This window comes from Hipposideros armiger, unplaced genomic scaffold, assembly GCF_001890085.2.
Source record: "Hipposideros armiger isolate ML-2016 unplaced genomic scaffold, ASM189008v1 scaffold_628, whole genome shotgun sequence".
Classification (NCBI taxonomy): domain Eukaryota; kingdom Metazoa; phylum Chordata; class Mammalia; order Chiroptera; family Hipposideridae; genus Hipposideros; species Hipposideros armiger.
In genome coordinates, this window is record NW_017731978.1 from 436,430 (window position 1) to 457,293 (window position 20,864).

Genomic DNA, 20,864 nt, shown 5'->3' on the forward strand with positions numbered 1-20,864 from the left:
CTGATCTGCCTCACCCGGGAAGAGCACAATGATGGTGCCAACTTGGGCCAGTGAAGCAACGTCCTCTACAACTAGACTGAAAAACAAAAAACAACAGCAACTTGTCTGTTCCCCTTCCCCCAATTCCCCAGCACTGTTCCCATCCCCCAATCCCCCAATAAAAATCTTTAAAAAAAAAAATAGTCACAGTGGGGGGTGGAGGGGGGGGCGCCACTGGGATGATGGCTTTAAAGAAAGGTCAGGGAGGGCTGCCTGAGGAAGATTCCTCAGAGCAGAGATCTGAGGACAAGTGGGAGACCACCAGAAAGAAGGTGTAGGTGGGAGATTCCAGGCATTACGGGAAGGTCTGCTCTCAGGATCACAGCCGCCCAGCAAGGGGCCTCTCCCCAGTGCTCTCTGCCTGCAGAAGGAGGCCAGACTCCATGATTCCTCGCCTGGCATTCAGGGCCCTTCCTAGCTGGCCTCTGTCCCCAGCCTCCCCCGCGAGCTGCAGCACAAGTCCCACCTCTCAGCCGCGGGCAGGAGGAGCTGCTCACTCTGGGCTCCCACCTGGCAGGGACCACACTGGCCTGCTGCTGGATGCCCACACAGGCTCCCTGCCCACTCTGTGCAGCAGGAACACCACACAAAGCCAGGAATATGTGCCAAGGAGAAGGGAGAAACTGGAGACACCACCAGAAGGGTTAGTCTCAGCTCTAGGCATCAGGGCAGGCTTCCTGAAGAGGTGGGTCGGGACTCTGAATAAAGAAGGATTTGGAGAAGGGGTGGGAGGAGGTCCAGGGCAGCAGAGATAGAGGCTCAGAAAGGCCTGAGGAGGTGGGCACCCAAAGACTGAAAGCTGCCTAGGCTGATCTCTAACCTGCAGCCTCCAAGAAGTCCAGTTGGAGGGGGGAAACTGAGGCTCACAGAGAGCAGCTGCTTCCGCGAGGCTGAGCAGCCCAGCAGCAGTGGAAGGCGAGATGAGCCAAAGGTGGCTGCAGCCTCCCTTTTGCCCATAAGCAGCCCACCATCACCCCCCTCACCTGGACCAGAAATCGGGCAGCTGCCATACCAGGTAGCCAGTGGAGGGGTAGCACAGACCTAGGCTAGGAGGCCAGAGACCCCTGAAGTGGTTCTCCAAGGAGACGTCTGCTGGGCTAGGAGACACATTCAGGCAGGGCAAGTCCTGGGCAAGGCCCAGAAGTGCCTCCCAGGGCTTCTGACCTGGATGGGTCCTAGGAACATGGGTCAGCCCACCCAAGCCTCAGCCTTAAAGGAAAACCAACACTTTCCCCACCCACTGCATTATCCTGAGAGGCTGTTCTGGGAAACTTCTGGAACCTGCCCTGGCCAGTCTCAGGTTTTCAGTCCTCCACTTTTGGGCCCTGGGGACCCACTCCATCCCAGCCCCTTGGGCTGAGGACAAGCAGAGGCTCAGGGCTCTTGCCTAGGAAAGCCCCAGAGTGGCCCCGGCCCCCAGGCTGAGCAGACTACACTGCGGCCGCTGCTCTCCCCAGGGCCCACCCAGCCTGACCTTGTGGTTCTGCAGGCAAGTGGCTTCCTGCCTCCGTTTCCCTGCTATGGCCCTGGGACTGCGGGTTCTGTGATGTCAGGGACGGTTGGAGGTACAGAAAGCTCGGTGTAACCAGCCCTGCCCTGCTGCTGGGGGCCAAAGCCCTGGTCCCCACACAGATGAGGGAAGATTCACCCATAATGTCCCAGCATGAGACTCTCCAAGACCTCTGCTGAACCAGAGAGGAGAGGTGCAGGAGGGGCTCGGGGCTCAGATGGGGGGCATAGAGTTTGGTAGGAGAGAGGGGTTGAAGCCACAGCCAGTGGGTAGAGGCTTGAATGTCCTGCTGATGGGAACGTTGGGCATCTCACTCTGCACCCAGGAGCTCCAAGGAGAGGAGGGACCTTCAGTCAGTTACTGGCAAGATGGGGGGGGGGGCTAGGCAGAGGGGCTGCTCCAGGGGAGCTGACGGTCCTGGTTGAGCCCCCCAGCCCAGCTCAGGTTGAGCTGGAGAAGCTATGTGCATGTGTGGAGCCTCTGAAGGGTGAGAAGCACCTTTCGCATCTTCCCAGCCAGAGCAGCCCCACCTATCACAGCTCCTTCTCCCTGTGGCCTCTGGGAGGCAGTCACGGCACACAGGGCTTTGCAGAGCTTCCCCTTAGGTGGGGAAGCATGCAGCTCACCTACCCTCCCAGCAGCTCTCTGAAAAGGTCTCTGTGTTCCCCTTTACAGAGGGGAGACTAAGACTTGGAAGAAGTTACAGAAAGCATCGCTCCCAGCCTAACAGTGAGGAAAAGCCAGATGATCTGCAAAATCGTCACTTTTATTCAGCCCATCAGAGTTGAGGTCACAAGACACCAGGGGAACCAAATTCCAAAGGTGACAAGCTACTGGGAGGAAAGCAGGACACACGAATGGTTTGCCCCTGACAGAGACTGGAAGAAACAGCCTGCCATATCGCAGGTGAGCAGAGAACAGCACAGGTCTAAGAAGTCTGGGGAGGGGTGTAGTCCTAGTGACCATCAGAACCTGGGAGGTTCAGACACGGGACACCCTCACCGCCAGCTCATTTCCACAGGAAAAAACATGGAGCACAGCAGGGGAACAGTGAAAGCCCCTTCGGGATGCACAGAACAACCCACCGTGGGGAAGGGGGAGAGACAGTGCTTGACTGAAAGGTCAGGGAGGGGTGGGGCAGAGCTCGCCAGCCTCCCTGCTGCCTTGGCCCTCCTGACTAACCCCCATCCTCCCATCCTCCCATCCTGCCACCAGCCTCCCCTGCCAGGAGGTTCTCATTGGGGGATTTGGGTAACTCCCGTCCCCTCTCTGGGCTCCTCCCCTCCATCAGTCATGTCCATCTCAAGCACAACTTCACCCAAGGCTCACAGGGTGGAGCAAGTAGGCCTGCGGGGAGCTCAGGGACAGGGACAGAAAGCACAGGACCCACAACCTCGTCTGTGAAGGAACTGAGGGGCTGAGAGGACCCAGGCTCCTGGGGGTGGGGCTCAGTACCCAGGCCTGTGCCCAGGCCCTTCCTAAAGAGGGCTGGCAGGGTTTGTCCTGTTCCCGCTGAAGACAGAATCTACTCTGGACACAGAGCAGGAGGGATTTTCTTTTCTCTTTCATCCAAGAACATTTAGACAGTCAAATTACAAGCTCAAGAGTTATTCTCGTCTTAACATGCAAGTGGGGAGGACAGAGGAATGCGGAAGGGAGGCTGAAGATTTGCTGTGGCTGGGCGTGGGGGACAGAGTGGGAACAGGAGCCCCCAGACTGAGGCCTGCTCCTGGGCAGAGGCCCAGCAAGGTGAGAGCTGGGTGGTCGGAAGTTTGCGCAGGGAGCATGGGGCTGGGTGGCCCTCCTGCCTTCATTTACCAGGCAAGCCATTCAGCCAGTTCTTCCTGAGCACCTCTACATGCCGGGCCCTGAGGGTCCTCGAGTGAGACAGACAAGGTCCTCTCCACAGAGGGGCTTAGAAGAGAACACACGGTGGGCAGATCCTGGTCCAGCACCTGGCGGGAGGGCTCCCCTCTGGTTAGGCATTAGGCTCCTCCAGCAGATACCGGAATGCCCAGAATTGAGGAAAGAGCAGAGCTTTGGGATTAGACAGGCACTTGTCTAGATCTTGAACCTCATCACAAGGTGTGTGAGCATGGCATGTCCCCTAGCCTCTGTGAGCCTCAATAAGATTAACAATAGCCACTGGCTTTTACTAAATGGTCACTACGTACTCAGCATTGCTCTAGAATTTTACAAACATTTAATCAATACAACACTATGAGATGGATACTCTCAGTACCCCCTTCCTTGGAGACAGAGAGGTTTAGTGCCTTGCCCAAGATCACACAGCTAGTAAACGGCACAGCCAGGAGGCAAGTGGGCAGCCTGGTTCCAGAGCCTATGCCCTTTACCACTGCACTGTGGTCAAGAAGCTGTCCCCAGCCGGAGCCCTCAGCAAAACCGTCCACTACAGTCTGGAATCACTGCCACCCCTACCTGTCTCTGCCCACTGAACTAGTCACTCTCTAGAGCCCATGTCACATGTCCCCTGTGCAGTGAAACGTGCCGATCCTTCTCAGGATGAAGGCTCAGAAAGACAGAGGTCCAAGGTCACTTAGCTGGCTGGGAGTACAACTTGCCATATACCACAGGAATGGGTGTGGGGTTACTGTGTGCATGGAGGCCAATGTGGCGTCACCTATGGTTCCTGAGCCACCTGAAAAGGATGTAGAGCATCTGAGCCTGAAAGGACAGGAGATTACAAGAACTGGGGACAGGATCCGTCACGTGGTTGAAAAGCACTCCCTGGGCACCCTCCCTAGGGAACATGGATGTGAGCGAGGGATCTCATCCACTTTGTTCCATGGTCTCACATCCCTCCCCCAACCCAAAAATTGAAAGCACCTACTCTTCTCTCTACCTGTCCAATTCCTGCCCTGCTACTTTTTCAGATCCAGAACCAGAACCACCACCTCCTCCAAGAAGTCCCAATTGCCCCAGCACCCCTTAAAGCACCCTAAACTTGCATTGTGGCTGAGAACTAGCTGAGGACTGGAAGGCAGGATTGCTCCCATGCCACATGGGTGGCAGTCAGGTGCCTGAGTATAGCTGGGGGGCAGGGAACGCTGCCTGGAAGATAACAAGGAGCCCTACCCTGCAGGAGGCTAAGGGAGGACCCTGGTGCTCCCACTGGCAGCAAAGCTAACATAATGGATGACACCATTCAGGAAGAAATAAATCCCGAGGCTAGTGCTCCAGGTGACCTGGCGGGTGGGTCCATCTAGAGATGCTTAATGAGTGTGCCAGCTGCAGCAGTAGAAGCACATACATCTGCCTCCCACTCCTCTCCAGGTTCTTCTGCTCTGGGGCCACTCCCCACCCCACCCCCCAGGCTCAGCCCCTCCCCCAAACTTTCTTAGGCTCAGAGAAGGAGGGTGCAGAAGAGATTAGCTGTTCCAGACCAAAACTCCCATTGCACAGATGGAAAAACTGAGGTTTAGCAAGAGCAGGGACTTCCCCACAGTCACAGAGGGAACCAAGTGCAAAACCTGGACTAGAACCCAGGCCTTCAGCCTCAGGCTGCACACTCTCCAGAAACCTCTCCAAAGCCTCCCTGCCTCCAAGCTCTGCTGAGTCCTCAAAGAAGAGTCACTGACCACCCTATCCCAGGACTCAGGACAGCTCCTCCAGACCACCGATCCTAGATACCTCTGTTCCTCTGTCCACCTCCACTACCCATGACAACACAGCCACACCATGGTGGGAACCCCCGGCTCAGGGGCACTTCTGGTAGGACCAAGTGGATGAGGGGACATGACAAGTCAGAGTGGGAGCACAGAAGGTCCTGCATTAATGACCAAGTAAGACCCATCCCTAGACACTCTTGCCAAGGACCAGTCCTCCAGGTTTCCTCCTGCATGCTAACTGCTCCCCCTGTGCATCTGTTAATTACTCTCTGCCCAGTGACCTCTCACTTACTAGAAGAACAAAGGTCAGGCTGGCCCTGCCTGCGTCAGAACGCTAGCCAATTCCGAGCTGATGAGCAAGCACGCTCGGAACAAATCCCTCAATCACATTAATGAGATGCTGACCTGCCTGTGAACAGAGCAGGGGAGCCCTGGGGGAGGCGGGTGGGAGAAGGGCTAAAGAAGCGGGCTGCACACAACACAGGAGCCAGGCAAGCTTCCACTCCAGCATCTCCCCACAGCTGCCACCATGTGAAATGTCACCATTAAAGGAAAACATCGTTCCATTGGGGTTCAGAGGCATGATAGTCCCCTATTAAACTGAAACTATCCCATAGAGCAGTGGTTCTCAACCTTCCTCATGCCACGACCCCTTAATACAGTTCCTCATGTTGTGGTGACCCCCAACCATAAAATTATTTTTGTTGCTACTCTGTAACTGTAATTTTGCTACTGTTATGAATCTTAATGTAAGTATCTTTTTGTTTTCTGATGGTCTTAGGCGATCCCTGTGAAAGGGTCGTTTGACCCCTAAAGGGGTCGCGACCCACAGGTTGAGAACCGCTGCCATAGAGCAAGCTACCCTCAATCATTACCCACCTCCACTTGTCAGCAGAGAAAGTGGGCCGGGGAGGAGGAAGGTGGGTAATACTGAGCACCTACTATGTGCCAGACGTTGCTGGCAACACTGAGGCTCAGGGGTCAAGTGGCTGGCCAAAGGTCACTCAGCTGATGGAAGGCAGAGGCAGGATTTGAATCCAAGTGCAGACAGGTCCAGAGCCAAGCTTTCTCCTTCCACGCATCCCGACAGCGGCCTCCCTGAGCCTCACTCAGCAGGGTGAGCCGCTGGCCACCACCAGCAGCCCCGCAGGGCCTAAGGGCAGAGCTGTGCTGAGCCCCAGGTATATGAAAACCAGGTCTCAGAAACCCTCCTCATACCAGGCACTCAGCATTTCGAATGAGGTAGGGCTTTGCATGCAACCCCACCCCACTGGATGACCCAAGTTCTAACCATGCCTCTTAACCTCTCTGAACCTCAGTTTCCCCATCTGTCAAATGGAGAGAGTAACACCCACCTTGCAACATCACTGCAGAAGTAATGAGAGAAGGTCTGGAAGAAGCCGAGCAGAGCCCAGCTCAAGGACAGCCCTCAGGGCAGTCCCCTCTGCCTCTGGGTACTGCCACCTACCCACCTTGACTTCCTGCAGAGGCAGTCCTCCGGGAGACCCCAAGCCCTAAGGCAGCTGCCACCAGAGGAAGGCTCAAGCTCAGTGCGCAGAGGTAGAGAAAGGTCGGGTCCCTGCTCCAGGACACAATGAAGGCCCCCTGGGGGCCCTGGAGATAGATCTAGGACCAGCATCACCCCTCCAGGGCTACACTGAAGCCCCTGCTTTTAGCCTGACCACAGGAAGCCCTGCCAGAAGAAAAGCACAATACCACCCTCCGGGTGGGCGTCCGGGAGCACCCCTCCACAACTGGAGCTCTTCGTCTTGCTCCCACTCGGCCTCACACACGCTGGCCTCATGGCCCAGACAAGAAGGCAGAGCCTGAGGCAGGGCTCTCTAACTCCCAAGGTCTCTGCTCCGCCAAACCTACCATTTCCAATGCACCTACATGGGTGGGCCAGGTCTGTGATCCCTCCTTAGGAATGTCTCCTCTACACACACACACACACACACACACACACCCTACTGTGTAGGCCTCCTCATCGCTGCCCAAGGAGGCTGTTCCAGCACCTCTGGGGTCCTGCTACAGGACCACCCTCAACCGACCCCATAGCCCCAGAACCCCAGCCACCACCAAGGGGTCATCTGAAAAAAGGGGCAGGACATTTATTCACCATTTATTCGCCATCGCGTTAGTCAATCACCTTCTCTCTGCCAATGAGAGGAGGGCCGTCTGGGAGCTTCCAGAAGCGGCCAGCTTGGGGACGGTGCTGGGTAAGGAGGGTACAGGCACACGAATTTAGTAAACACCAGCTGTGGACAGGTCCACTCTCTCTAATCCTCCCAACAACCCAGGGGGAAGGTTATATTATGTCCACTTTACAGATGGAGAAAGTGAGCCTCTTCGAGGTTAAGGCACTGACTTAACTTGCATCTGAACCTGGGTCTACCCTTACTCTGACCCCAGGCGCTAAGTAAACACCAGCAGATGAACTGCCCTGGAGACAGAGCTGGGGCCATTTCCCAGATCCCCTTGGGACAGCCTTGCCAATGAGCCCTTCCTTGCTGCCCTCAGGGTTCACAGTTGGCCTATGCCAACCCCTGGGTGGGACGATGCTTTTGCCTTCCAGTCTCCATCTCCCCTCTCTCCACTTTCACTAGCAAATGAGCAAGAAAAATAGAATTACAGTTTGGCTACAGAAGACACAGAATTAGCAGGATTAAACAAAAATAGCTATTAAAAGTGCCTTATAATTAAATTCATTCTCCAGTTATTTGTTTTACACACACACACTCGCCCACACATGTGCACACACGCACGAGCTCCCATCCTCAGCTCCACACAGAGTGGGTGTCAGGGCCCCAGCTGCCAACCAGCCTCCTTCCTGCTGACGCCTGTTCTTCAGAGTGAGTTCCGGTGCCTGCGTTTCTCCGCCTCTCTCCCCCTCCTTGGCCCCGCTGCTTCCGGCCCATTCGCCCAGCCCTTCCCAAAAGAACAGAAACGTCCACTGCTGCTGTCACCATGCACGGAGCCCACTGTGAGCCAGACACTGACACCATCACCTCCTTTATTCCACCAGAGATGTTTTTTTCATTCAATAAATATTTGTTGACATGCACGGTCTCATTTAATCCACGCAATGACACTCATTCCTCCACGAAACAAGTATTAGTTGAACACCCCCTACAGGCCAGGGCCCAGTAAGCGCCAGCCATGCTTCAGCCAACCTGCCCCAAGCCTCTCCCATTGTGGAGCCCACCCAGAGAAGGAAGCCTGGAGCTGGAGCCCAGGCCAGGCGATGGGAAAGCAGCAGATGCCACTTGTCAGGCCAGAAGGAGGTCAGGTGGGACAGGGGTGTGTTAGGGAGATTCTTCCCACTGTAAGTTCCTCCAGGGCCTGAGCGTGTCCCACCCTCTCTCTGTGTGCAGGGGAAGAGGCAGGGCACCCAGTGGCCAAGTCATTCGTGATGGTCAGCACACTGACCTCAGTAGGCTGCTGTGAGCCCCGGCTTTGCCACTTCTCATGCTATGCCCTCGAGAGGCCCCTTGCCCCCTCAGGCCTCAACTTACTTGTCTGTAAAATGGGAGTAAACCTAACCCTATCTACGTGAAGTACAGGACTGAACACATGTAGAGCACTCTGAACTGTGCCTGGCACACAGGACGTGTTCGGTGCAGGTTAGCTGCTCTATGGTTACCATTATTGCTACGACTACTACTGTTGCCATTACCCACCTCACCTGGGGAGTCAGTGAGTCATGGATATGAGAGAACTTAGGAAAAGCCTCAAAGAAATGGGAAGGATTACAAGACCTGTTATAAAGAGGTGGGGGTGCCCTTGGAGGAGCACAGTGAAAGTCTGTGGGAAGGGGGTCACATAGGGAAGGAATACCTCCAGCTGGTCCCTGGAGGGCTTCCTGGAGGAGGGGACAGGGCTTCAAGCCTCTCCGCCCCAGCTCGCTCTCCTCTGCTCACTTGGCCTGATCTTCAGCCCCTTCTCGTGGGGCCTTGGGAAACCCCAACCCCAGAGCCTGAACTATAAGGGAAAGGGAATCAAATTTGACTTTGACTCCAGCAATTCGACTGGCCCCACTGTCTTCTGGGCCCTGGGAGAGGTGGGAGAGGAAGACTCCGTCCTTCTAAGGGGTCAGATGCTGGGAGGCAGGGCACATGTACCCAACATGAACACGGTCGGAGACAACACCAGAGTAAGGGCATGGCCCAAGCAGTGAATTATGGGGCCATCATCATTTCCGAAGTCCCCGCTGGGCGTCAAGCACTCTCTACTCCATTATGTCACTCAAGCTGAACAGCTTCCTTCACACACGCCGGTGTAACCATGGCCCCATTCTGCAGCAGGGTGAAATCCAGAGAGGTCAGCAGTGACTTGCCCAAGGTTGCAAGACCTTGCAAATGGCAGAGCTGGGGACAAAAGTCAGATCTCTAACCCAAGGCCTTTCCTTGCCCCATGCTAACCCCAAACCAGGAAAGCCCTACTGCAGGACGCAGGGCCAAGGAGACAGCATTCCTGGGAAACTTCCTGTGGGCCCTGCCTGCCAGCTCCTCTCGTCCTCCCACTGCTGCCCTTGAGGTAAGCTGGCACCCCTCTGGCTCCCCAAAGAGCCCCCACACTCAGCCAGCCCCAGGAGCCCATTAGGAAAGACTTTTTTGTTCTCAAGGTAGGCAGCTGAGCTAATTAGCAGACTCCATCTTTCCCTCAGCAAGGACATTACTTCATTATCCGAAGCCAAACACAGCCCCATGGTGTCCAGTGAACCAGCTCAGGCAGCTGCCAAAAGCAGTGCAAATCGATGGGCAGCAAGAGGCCTGCTCTGGCCCGGCCTCCCCGCAGGTCTTTGGGGCTCTGTCCCATCTTCCTGACAAACACTGGGGGAGAGAAAGGAGCCGTGTTGGATGGAAAAGGTTACAGGCTGAGCAGTATGGCACAAAGGAGCCAGAGACAACCCACACCTATTGTCACTTCCAGATGAAATCAGCCAACCCCAGGTAAAGGAGAGAGGGAAGGGGAGGTGGGGGTGGGATTCTGGTAGCAGGCCAGGCTAGCACTGGAGAGCTGAGCCGTGGTGATGGACAGCCTTCCCTCATGCCCACAGGACACAGCCTAGCCCCTCTGCAGGGGCACCACCTACCTTCCCAGGCTCGGTCATGGCCAGCTGCCCTAAGCCAATTGGATGGGCTTCTCGCCACTCCCCACGTACAGGTGGCCTCATGCCAGCCTCCTCTTCAGTGACCGGGCTTTTTCTTCCTCCTTGCTGTCTCTCCAGGCTTAGTGCCACCTCTTTCAAGGGGCCTCCCTGACTGTTCCATCCTGAGAGACCTGCCCTGCCTCATGTCTCTGGAGCACTCCCCATGGTCCCCGCCCAATCAAGCACATGGTCCTGTAGTGACTGCCATGCCGAGCTCCTGTGGTTGTGGCTGTTGATTTGTGGGTCTTGTTGTAGCAAGAACAGATATCTGGCTGTCTCCATTTCTCCTCTGTCATTGAGTATAGAAATAGGCACACAGGAGGTGCTTGATACGTGTAACAGCCCTGGAAGATCTTCGAAAGCCTCTGTGCTCTGCAATGGGGAACTCCCTGGCCGGGGGCCAGGTTGTAGTCGGCCCCAAAGCTAAGCTTACATGAACTCTTGAATAAGTCGCTGGCATTCTCTTGACCTTCGTGTCCCATCTGACCATGTGGGGCTTGAGTCAGAACCACCTCAGGCTGTGTTCAGCGGGGAGGAGACTGACCTAGGCTGAGCCAGGTGCTGAATCTTAGGACTGACCCTCTCTGAGGCTGGTGGGCACAAAAGATGAACTAAGCCATGGAGACAGAGGACTGGAAGCTGGGGGAGGAAAGGGCGGTACGGCTGAGACGGTTTACCTGCATTGCTGGTCTGGGCACTGCCAGGGGCTGTTGGCATGGGGGCCACGTGCTCAGGCTGGTGGAGAAGGCTCAGCCTCAGCCACTGGGGGACCAGTAGTCTGGCCAAGGCCCCAGGGCCACACTGAGAACATGGTCTGGTGGAGGTGGGGACTGGAAGCACATGCACACACCTATGTCTATGTAAAGAATGTGTGGCTGAGCCTCAGGCATCATTTCCCAGCCCAGAGTACCTCCCAGGCATGAGCAACCTTGATTCGACCCACACCTGAGGAGGCACAGGGACCCCTTATGGACCCATGTAAAAGAGAAGGAAAGGAAGACTCAGTCCCTGGATCTTTCTCACTTCCATAGTGTGAGAAGCTACTGCCTAATCCCCAACTTCTCCAAACTGCCAGGTGCTTGTCTTCACGAGAGATGAGACAAAGAAGCCATTTGCTGTGGAGGAGAAGGCAACAGGCCCAGAGCTGGGAGAGAAAGTGGAAGCAGGGAGGGATGGGGGGAAGGAGGGAGGGAGGGAAAGGAGGACAAAAGGGGGAAAGGAAGACAGATTCCACTGCTGCTGAGGAGCAGACCTTGGCAGGGCCCTGTGCTGGCCCAGTCACTGTCCACTTCTGGATAATTTCTCCAGCAGAAACCATAATTATAGGTAATAACAATCACTCTGATTTGCAAGGACTGCACACCTCCCAGCCTGAAATCTCCAAGTGGTTTGCCAACATTAATTAATTCATTAGGCGCGCCCGCCTCCCCGGGACGGGGCTGCACGGTGCTCTGCCCAGCATGGCGGAGCTGGCTCCAGGGCACTCGAAGGAGCAGTCCCCCAGCATGGCGCCTGTTGCGCGTCCTGGAGGAGAGGCTTTGAGGAAGAAGAGCCTGCAGGGGGGCCCCTCTGGCTCAGGACCCGCCTGAGGCTGACCCCTCAGAGGTCAGGGCCACCCTCTCTGTGCCCCTAGGAGAGGGCCAGACCAAGGGCTCAGGCACAGAGATGGCCAAGCCCCAACTCTGCCCTCAGCCACTGGGGACCTTGGGAAATTCACAACTTCCAGTTTCTTCACCTGTGAAGAGGGGCCTGTGGTCTCCAGCTCCCAAGGTGGTTGTAAGCTCAAGGCAGGCAGGACAGGCGGGAAGCATTCAGGATGGGCCAGGGCTGTGCACAAGAAGGGTGTCACTTCTCCCTCTGCCAGCCAGACCTGTGGGAAAGGAGACCCAACAGCCACAGACGGATATACAGCCTTTCCCTCCGTGCCAGGACCCTTCAGAAGCACGGAGAGGCCCATCCCCCGGAAGGCTCTCAGTGCTGCCCCCACTGCCCACCCCAGGCCTGGTCCCACGGAGGGGTCTGACCTGAGGGGAGGAGGAGACTCCATGAAGGCCAGGCTCAGAATCAGGGCCCAGAGGGAACTCTGGGGTCGGCGGGCTTTAGCCCCAAAGCAAGGCACTCCCTCCCTGGGCCTTCATTTCCTTATCCGGAAACAGGAACAGTAATACCATTGACTAACAGTGCTGCCTACACTGTAGGGGCTCCACAATGGAGCTGTTATCACTATCTCTGCTAGAGTTATACTTTCCATTTAACACCTTCCCCACGGTAACATGAAAAGCTCCATAGCTGGACCCCGGTTTCATGTCACACATGCGCACTGAGCATCTACTGTGTGCCACGCATGCCGCTGCCACCTCTTCAGCTCCACTCCTCTGTAAATACCTCGTGCCCAGCAGGACGGCCTCCTCCCTCTCTCCTCCGCCCTCCTGCTTCCTTCCTGATGCCAGACACGTGCCCTTGATGTTTCCTCCACCTAGACTGCTCTGCAAAGCTAAATTCCCTTTCAATCTGCCAAGGCCTACTCCAGCCCTGTCTCCTCCAGGGAGCCTTCTCTAATTGTCCTGGTGTGCTTTAACCCTTTACTGCTCCCAAGGTCCTCATCCTGGGGGCTTCTCCAGGGCTAGGTCTAGGTCTCCTCGTTCTGGCTCCAAGACTGGCCAAGCAAGGCTGGCAGGAGCGTTCTGGGCCACGCAGGGCCAGGGCTGGGGAGGCAGAGCCTCAGCCACAAGGAACATGCAGAAGAGCCTCGGGAGACCCAGGAGGCCCCACCCAAATGAGCCCCTTCTCCCCAGAAGGGCCCTGATCTCTGCGTAGAGATCTCCCTGTGTGGTGACGACCCCCACACACTCGCACTGTTGTGTTGCCCACAGTCTCACTGGGGTCCTAGAAGAACACGGGGCCCAAGGGGCTCAGAAACTTTGACACGCACGCTCACAAAACAGTCACAAACACACGGCACTAGCACACAATGACAGTCACGCACGCATTCTCACACAACCACATAAAATACACAGTGACACAGAGTTACAAAACACATACACTGACACAGTGACAACCACCCACACACCCACACCCACACACTCACCCACACCCATACATACACACATCTACCCACACCCACACACTAACACCCACACACACCCACACAAACCCACACCGGTCCACACCCACACACACCTACACCCACACAAACACACACACATCCACGTGCATGCGCACGCACACACACACGAACCCACACACACCCACAAACCCACACACACACAAGCCCACACACACATGCACCTCCACTCCCTCACCCACACTCAACCACACCCATAGACACACACACACACACAAACCCACACACCCCTCCACACACACACACACAAACCCATACACCCCTATACACACACACACAAACCCACACACCCCTCCACACATAAACACATGCACACACAAACCCACACGCCCCTCCACACACACACACACACACACACAAACCCACACACCCCTCCACATATAAACACATGCACACACAAACCCACACCCACAACCACACCCACCCACACACCCCACACACATAAACACACACACACACACACACAGCCACACACACCTATACACCAACACCCACACACACCCACACACCTCTCCACACACACACACACACGTTCACACACGTGCGCGCGCACACACACACACACACAAACACCATGAAGGAAAGGCCCAGCCAACGTGGTGGCCCAGGGTCAGCACCCTGGTTGGTGAGGCATGAACTATTTCCCTCCATCTGGGCACCTAACCTTCCGGCTTCCCCTGAATCTTCTGCACATTTTCTCCATATTTTTAAGCATACTTATGTCAACTCACTAACTTGAAAGATAGGTGCAAAAGTGCCACTTTGAAGGAATGACCCTACACGCCCCTATTCCCACCTACATGTCCTCCTGCTAGGGAGAGCACTGGATACCTCCGTGTGTGCACACAAACCCAGCACTCCACTGCCCTTGCACACTCATCCAGTGCACACACGCAGCCCTCAGGGATACTACAGAGCCCAGACTTGGGGAACGGCCCCACCTCTGCTGTGCAAGTCTCCCCATCCATACAAGAACCCCTACAGCCTGGGGGGTGGGAGGGAACCCAAGCCTGGGGAGGAGTCCCACCATCCTTGGATAAGATTAGATGCTCAGAGCCCTGCTGCCTCCCTCTTTGGCCAAGCCACCCCTATCTCCCTCCCCCACAATGTCCGTGTCTCAGGGTCACCTCCTCCAGGAAGTCTCCCTGGTTCCCAGGAATTGTCTTGGTTTCATGTTTGAGACTATGTCTTTGACAAGGGTCTTCTTGGGCAGTCCCTCTAGGAGTCCTGACTCTGGTCTGAAGGACAGGAGGTTCAGGCCCCCAGAACAAGAACAACTGGGTGATGGTGGGACTGCTCTCCAGGCTTGGGTTCCGGCACCACTCTCCCAGGCTGGCCTCATCAGGCACTGACAACGCACAGGGGTTCACTCTAGGGGAGAGGGGTCCAGTCAGCCAGACCAAAACTGAGGTGGGGTGGGAGCACCACACAGGTTGAGGCTGGGCCCCCATAGGCCTTATGGGGGTCACTCTCCATCTTTGTGCCTCAGTTTCCTCATTGGTCAATGGGAATGCTGTGAAGAGCAAGTCAAAGTGCTTTTGATCTAAAAATGCCATGTAGGTGTTAGGGTCTCATGGTGATTTCCTACAGGGTGTTCTCAGAGAGGTCTTCTCTTCCCCCAAAAATAGAGTCCTCAGTGGACCCTGAGCTGCACAGATGTCACTTTAAGTCCCCAGAGGAGAGGACAGAGTGTGTGGAGAAGGTAAAGTTTGCCCTAAGGGACAGATAGAAGGATAAAGAGGAAAAGAAAGGCAGCCACAGGCATCCTGTGAGCAAGGGCTGGCTTGAATTGCCCAGAACCAGAAGCTCCGCCCCCAGCTCTGGCTCAGACGCAGAGCACAGGCCCCCCCCCCCCTGCTAAGGAGCCTAACCTCCAGCTCATTAGCCAAGATCTGCCCATTAATCACCACGGGCCACCTCTCCCTGCCCGAGCTCTGTCGGGCCATAATAATATATGAAGAACATTCATTTATTCACAAACTTCCCACTCAGGAAAAGATATACGATGCTGTAGGCATGGATTTATCCTGACATCCAGCTTTCCTCAAAGTGGGCTAATTTAAACATTTAAGTCAATGGCTCGCTCCTACCTGTGACTCCCAATTTTTTTTAATGGTAGTAAGGCAAAAGGGGAGGGAACTTAACTGTACAGGTTTGCTCAGTCTGAGGGTCAGAGGCAATGGAGAGGAAAAGGAACCCTGACAGGGTTTTCTTCTGGCTTCTACCCCATCATCCGGCCTGGCCCCTGCTCTGAAATAAAAGCAATGCAACAGGTGGGTGCAGAAGAGCGAGCCCTGGACTAGGAGGAAGGTGTTGCCTTGCTGCTCACTGCACCCCAACAAGTCCCTCCAGTCTCCAGCTTCCATCTCCTTGTCTGTAGAGCAGAGGGTAGGGCAAACTAGACACGACCCAAGTCCCCGCCAGCTCCTGGAGCTGGGTTCTTCTGTCCTCCTCTGGGAATCTCCTCACCACTGTGGTCCATGCAGGTGTTCTAGGGAGATGGGGGAGAAGCAGGGCTGGGCCCTGCCGTGAGTACCCTCCCAAAACAGCCACCTGCGAAGGCGCGATGGCTGCCCTCGGAGGAGTTCAGAGCAGGCTGAGCAGTCACGGTGTGTGTGCTTCACAAAGGAGGCAAGGCCCAAGTTCAGGCCAGCGGAGAAGCCAAGCCTCGAGCTCTTTACGAGCACAGCCTCTGGAGCTAAATGCCTGGACTCAAATCCCTGCTTTCCCACTTACTCTGTGGACTCAGCAGTTTGCTTCCCCTCTCTGTGCCTGTTTCCGCATCTAAAATATGGCTATTAAAAAAAAATGTGTATTTCACAATAAAAAATATTTTTTTAAAAAATGGCTATCACAGTACCTACCCTAGAGGGCTCTTGGGAGGACCAGATGGGGCCACCATCCTTGCAAAGCCCCTGGTACCACACTTGGCACAGAAAAAGTACTTAGGCAATGCCAGTATGACCATCATCAGGGATGGCCAGAGGAAGAGGAGGGGAATGCCCAAGTGAGGCTGGTCTGACCCAAGGCTCCCCACTACTCATCCCTACCTCAGCCCTGGTCTGTCTGTCTGAGGAGTCCCAGGGTGGGGTACAATCTGCTCAGTCATAGGGAGCCCATGAGGCCCTGACCGTGGCAGCAAGACCAACCGGACCACCCTCCAGATAAAACCAGGGCTTTCTCTGAAGTCCTAGAAAGCACATGACAGCAAGGAGGTAAGGAGCTGGCACCCGGGGAAGCGTGTGGCCTATATAAATGAAATGTCCACACACAAGCACAGACTCACACACCACCTTTCCCACACTTCCCCTCCCTTCACAGGCCTCTGAGCTGAAGTTACAAGCCCACAGCTGCCTCCAGCACCCTTGGACCCAAGACTGGGGTGGTGTGGAGGAAAGGTACAGACTGGAAGGGCCCTGCCCAGATCGAGGGCTGGATGGCAGCTGGGAAGACAGACAGGAACCTGAGCACCCAGGGGGCCCTGGGCAGCAGCTATAGCCAAATTACTCTCAGAACTTATTTCCTGCCCTGGAAAAATGGAGATAATTACATCAACTTCACTCCATGGTTGTAAAGATTAAGTGAGGCTGTATGTGGAAACGCCAAGCCCAGTGCCTGGCACACAGTAGGTGCTCAACAAGCATCCTTGGATGCCCCTCCTCTAATTTCAGAGGTGTAGGTTCATCTCACACCCAACTAGAACAGGAGACCCCACCAGCCAGTGGCGACCGGGGCTGGCGACCGGGAGGAAGGAACGTCTGCATCTGTAAATCTTCTCTGAGGGTCCTTCTACAACTCCTTGATTGGTGGCTTTATGAAGAAGTTCCCGTGTTATTTCTAAGTCATAACTGAACAAGCCCTCTCCCCTGGCCACACCCCCAGGAGCCTGGCATCCAAGTCACACTCCGTACCCAGGATGCCACTGCTCACCTGGTGCCAGCTGATGCCCATCTCCAATGGGCCCTGAGCGCAGCCACGCCCCAGAAAGCTACTCCCAGGTCTGAGAGGCCCGCTCCCTCCCCAGTGAGCCTGATGACAACTCTAAAGAGGCAGGTTTTTTCCCTCCTCAAAAGGGAGCTTGGCGGTGACTCACACCTGTCTTCCTGTAGCAGCCAGCCTCCGTGCTGTCACCCAAGCACTGATGACTCCCTGTCCTGTGGGGGTGGAGGGCACGCACTAGGGCGCGGTAGGGAACAGTGAACAGCCTGGGCTGGATATGGAGAGGGTCAGGAAGCAAGTGAGCCTGCCACAGAGGGGGTCCCAGGCCCACCCAGCGACCCCAACCGCCACTAGGCTTCAGTGCTTACCCGTAAAAGCAGGGTTGGACCACCCCCAGGGGCTACAAACTGGGCAACAGAGTGTTTTGTTTAGCCTGCTCAGTGGTATTTTTTGTTTGTTTGTTGGTTGGTTGGTTGGTTTTTTGGGGTTTTTTTTAAGCTGAGCCATCCTGCCACCTGTTGGCAGCTCAGCGGCTGCTCAGCTCGGGCCGGGTATGAACCGCTGTTGCTCAGAGTTCAAACTCTTGAAGCGAGCTCTTAACCAACTGAGCCACTCAGCCGGCCCAGCTCAGTGGTTTTTAAAGTAAGAAACAGTTGCCAACTTTTACGAATTCCATTGAAATCGGGATTTCTGGTTTCTCCTGGGAAAATCTGACCTGGCCACACAGGCCTGCATTTCCACGTGATGTAACAAGCCAGGGCCGACAGTGACCCCTCCAGTTCCCCACAGTCCCCACCCAGTCTCCTTCACTCACTTTCATTCCTAAACTGGCCCCTGGGACATTTGAGTTTGGGACCTGTGGGCCTCCAGTGCTGAGGTTCCACATCTCTAAATCTGTACCCAGTCCCTTGTGCCCTGCCTGGGGTTGCGGGAAATGGAGCACACGAGGAAATGGGGTAACAGGACTCAAGCTCGACTCACATCGGGAATATAGTCCAGGAACATACCACAGAATTTATTGTAAAAGGTTTTATTTTGTTGTTAACAAGTATCCATTTTTAGTTCACCCCATTCTATTAAACAAAACATGTGCTACAGTGTATGCGGTGGGCAGTGCCGGGACTCGCCACCCAGCTGTGAAGGATCAGGCCACAGCAGCCAGGCCACACACAGGCCCACGCATGAGCAAAGTATGTCTGAGCAGTCTTGCTGCTAGTGCAGGAGCTGTGACAGACACTCTCTGTTATCATATTTGGGGACGTAATAACCAGTTTAAAAGATTGAGTTGTAATTGTGCAAATAGACATAATGAGCAAAAGGCCTTTTTCCGCTACAATTGTGCTCTTTCTAGTTCAGATGGCTAGACTCTAGAAATAGCATTTATCTGGCCCAGGTCAGGTACAGGACATTCCAGGTAAATAATCTCCCACCGTAAGTAAGTGCTACAAGGAGAGATTCTGACAGTTCTCAGAAGGAAGGGCACCAAGGGCTGAGGGAGCCCAGCAGTTTCCTGATCTCAGAGGCATGGAGCCAAGTCCCCTCACTAGCTGCCTGGAGCCCCAATTCCCAAGAATTATTCCCAGGGGAGTGGCGTCAGAGGAGATGAGCCAAAGGAACTCACTGTGGCCCTGCTAAACGCCCAGCCCTTAGAGCTCCCGTCCTTGGCGCATGGCCTGTTTGAGCCTCAGCTTTCCCATCTACAAACTGGACGTGAGTGACAGAGTGAGGCCTGGCTGTGCAGTGTTCAAGGAGAAGTTCTCTGCTTCCATTTCCCTTGTTCCCCCAAGAAAGGGAGGCCCAGTCCTAGACTGTGCTGTGCTGCTAGCTCCTGGCTCTGTGACCTCAGGCCAGGCCCTGACCCTCTTCGGCCTCATGTCCCCCATCTGTAAAATGGGGCCTTCCACCTTCTTGGGCCTTTTGAGCCCTAAAACTTGATGATCCAGACCTGAAGTCACCTGGGCAGGCTTGGCCGTGGCCAGAATATCCAGAGGCTTCCTGGTACCTGGGGGTGGAAGAGGATAGGAGAGGGCTCAGGTGGCGCTGGGTGGCCCTTGCTGGCAAAAGGCAGGGCAGGCTGAGGTGAAGGGCAGTGACACGAGGACAATGAGTGCAGGCCAGTCTTTTAGGACCCTGGCTGTGTTGGTCAAGCCTGGATGGAATGTGGGGCCATGGCACACACCAAGCACATCTTATGCTCAAGACCCAAGTGCAAGGGCAAGATACAGTCTTACAGCTCCAGAGGAGCAGGCCTTGGGCAAGCCTCCTCCAGGAAGTCTACCCTGACTACTTTCCTCTCTAGGTTAGGACCCCACTCCCCACAGGCCCACATCAATTGCTGACCAGGCCTTTGGGGTACAGATGGAGTGAGTGAGGCCCTGAGAGGAGAAGATAGCTGCCCAAGGGTCTCTGCGCGTGGCCTCCTGGCTTCCTGTGCTTCACAGACAGGTCTGGATTGGATACTGGGAAAATGCGACCCGAGCAGAAGAGCACACTGGGGAAGCTACACAACGGACCAGGCTCAGACCACCAGGTCTTTGCCCCAGCAGGACCCTCCACCCAAATGCAGGTCTCTTCTCTACCTGGTGAACACCATTCTACCTCTAGCACTCAGTCCATGGGCCCCTCCTCCACGAATCCTTCCCTGACCCACCGCTCAACAGACGCCAGCTTTCTCCACTGGCCCCCAGGTCCTGCCAAGCAGCCCAGGACACGCCGCATCTGCCTCAGGGACCTTCACTGTGACACCTACTCATACAGCTGCCTCCCCACGGGGCTGGGAGCTCCCCGAGGGCCAGGCTGGGTCTCACTGTTCTCTGTCACCCCAGTACCAGCTTCAGGACCCTGAGTGGCACACAGTAGGTACTTAACAGATGTCTAAGGAATGAATGGAGGACCAAAGGTGAGGAGGCATGGAAGAAACACCCAGAAAGGAAAGTGCCCACCCCCACCAGCGAGGCAGGCGGCCCCGCCCCACCCCGCCCTCGCCTGGTTGGCAAAAGCAGCAGAATTAAGCACAAGTTATAATTAAGACTGGATGTTTGAAGAGAAACATAATCTCCGTTTCCGTGGGATCCGTGGGCACAACAGTAATTAACGTCTCATTAACATTCGCCTAATTAAGCAGTTTATGAAAGTGTATGGATTTGCATACAGCCATGCCAGCCTTCCTCAGGCGGCAAATTAACCCCTCAGGCCCAGCTGGCCGGCAGGCAGGAGGGCTGGGTGAGGTGTGGGGAGAGGGGCAGGGTGACACAGGTCACTGGAGGCTGAAGAAGGGGATGATCCTCCCACCTCACACCCCTACCCACTCCCCAGCCTGAAAGTGAACAGTTCACATTTCTCCTCACTCCCCCCAACCCCCACCTACTCACTGGGTCACCATCACGGTTTCTCAAAAAAGAACTTTTACAAGAAAATAAAGGTCAATAAATAGTCCCAGCCCCCCCAGGATTTTTCTGTGCCTCCCCCTCC

The 20,864-nt window shown here is 55.4% G+C and overlaps 1 protein-coding gene across 4 annotated transcripts in view; it reads right to left on the bottom strand.

Annotated features, from left to right (window-relative positions):
• Positions 1 to 20,864, bottom strand: part of LINGO1 (leucine rich repeat and Ig domain containing 1) — a 199,354-nt gene that overhangs the window by 129,978 nt on the left and 48,512 nt on the right. For 3 of the 4 annotated variants that reach the window (XM_019625454.1, XM_019625457.1, XM_019625455.1), the window contains exon 3: positions 12,066 to 12,200. In XM_019625454.1, coding sequence (XP_019480999.1) covers positions 12,066 to 12,141 — 76 coding nt within the window. In that variant the 5' untranslated portion in view covers positions 12,142 to 12,200. Of the gene's footprint in view, positions 1 to 12,065; positions 12,201 to 20,864 lie in introns of those variants that run through there. The other variant, XM_019625461.1, reaches the window with a different exon arrangement.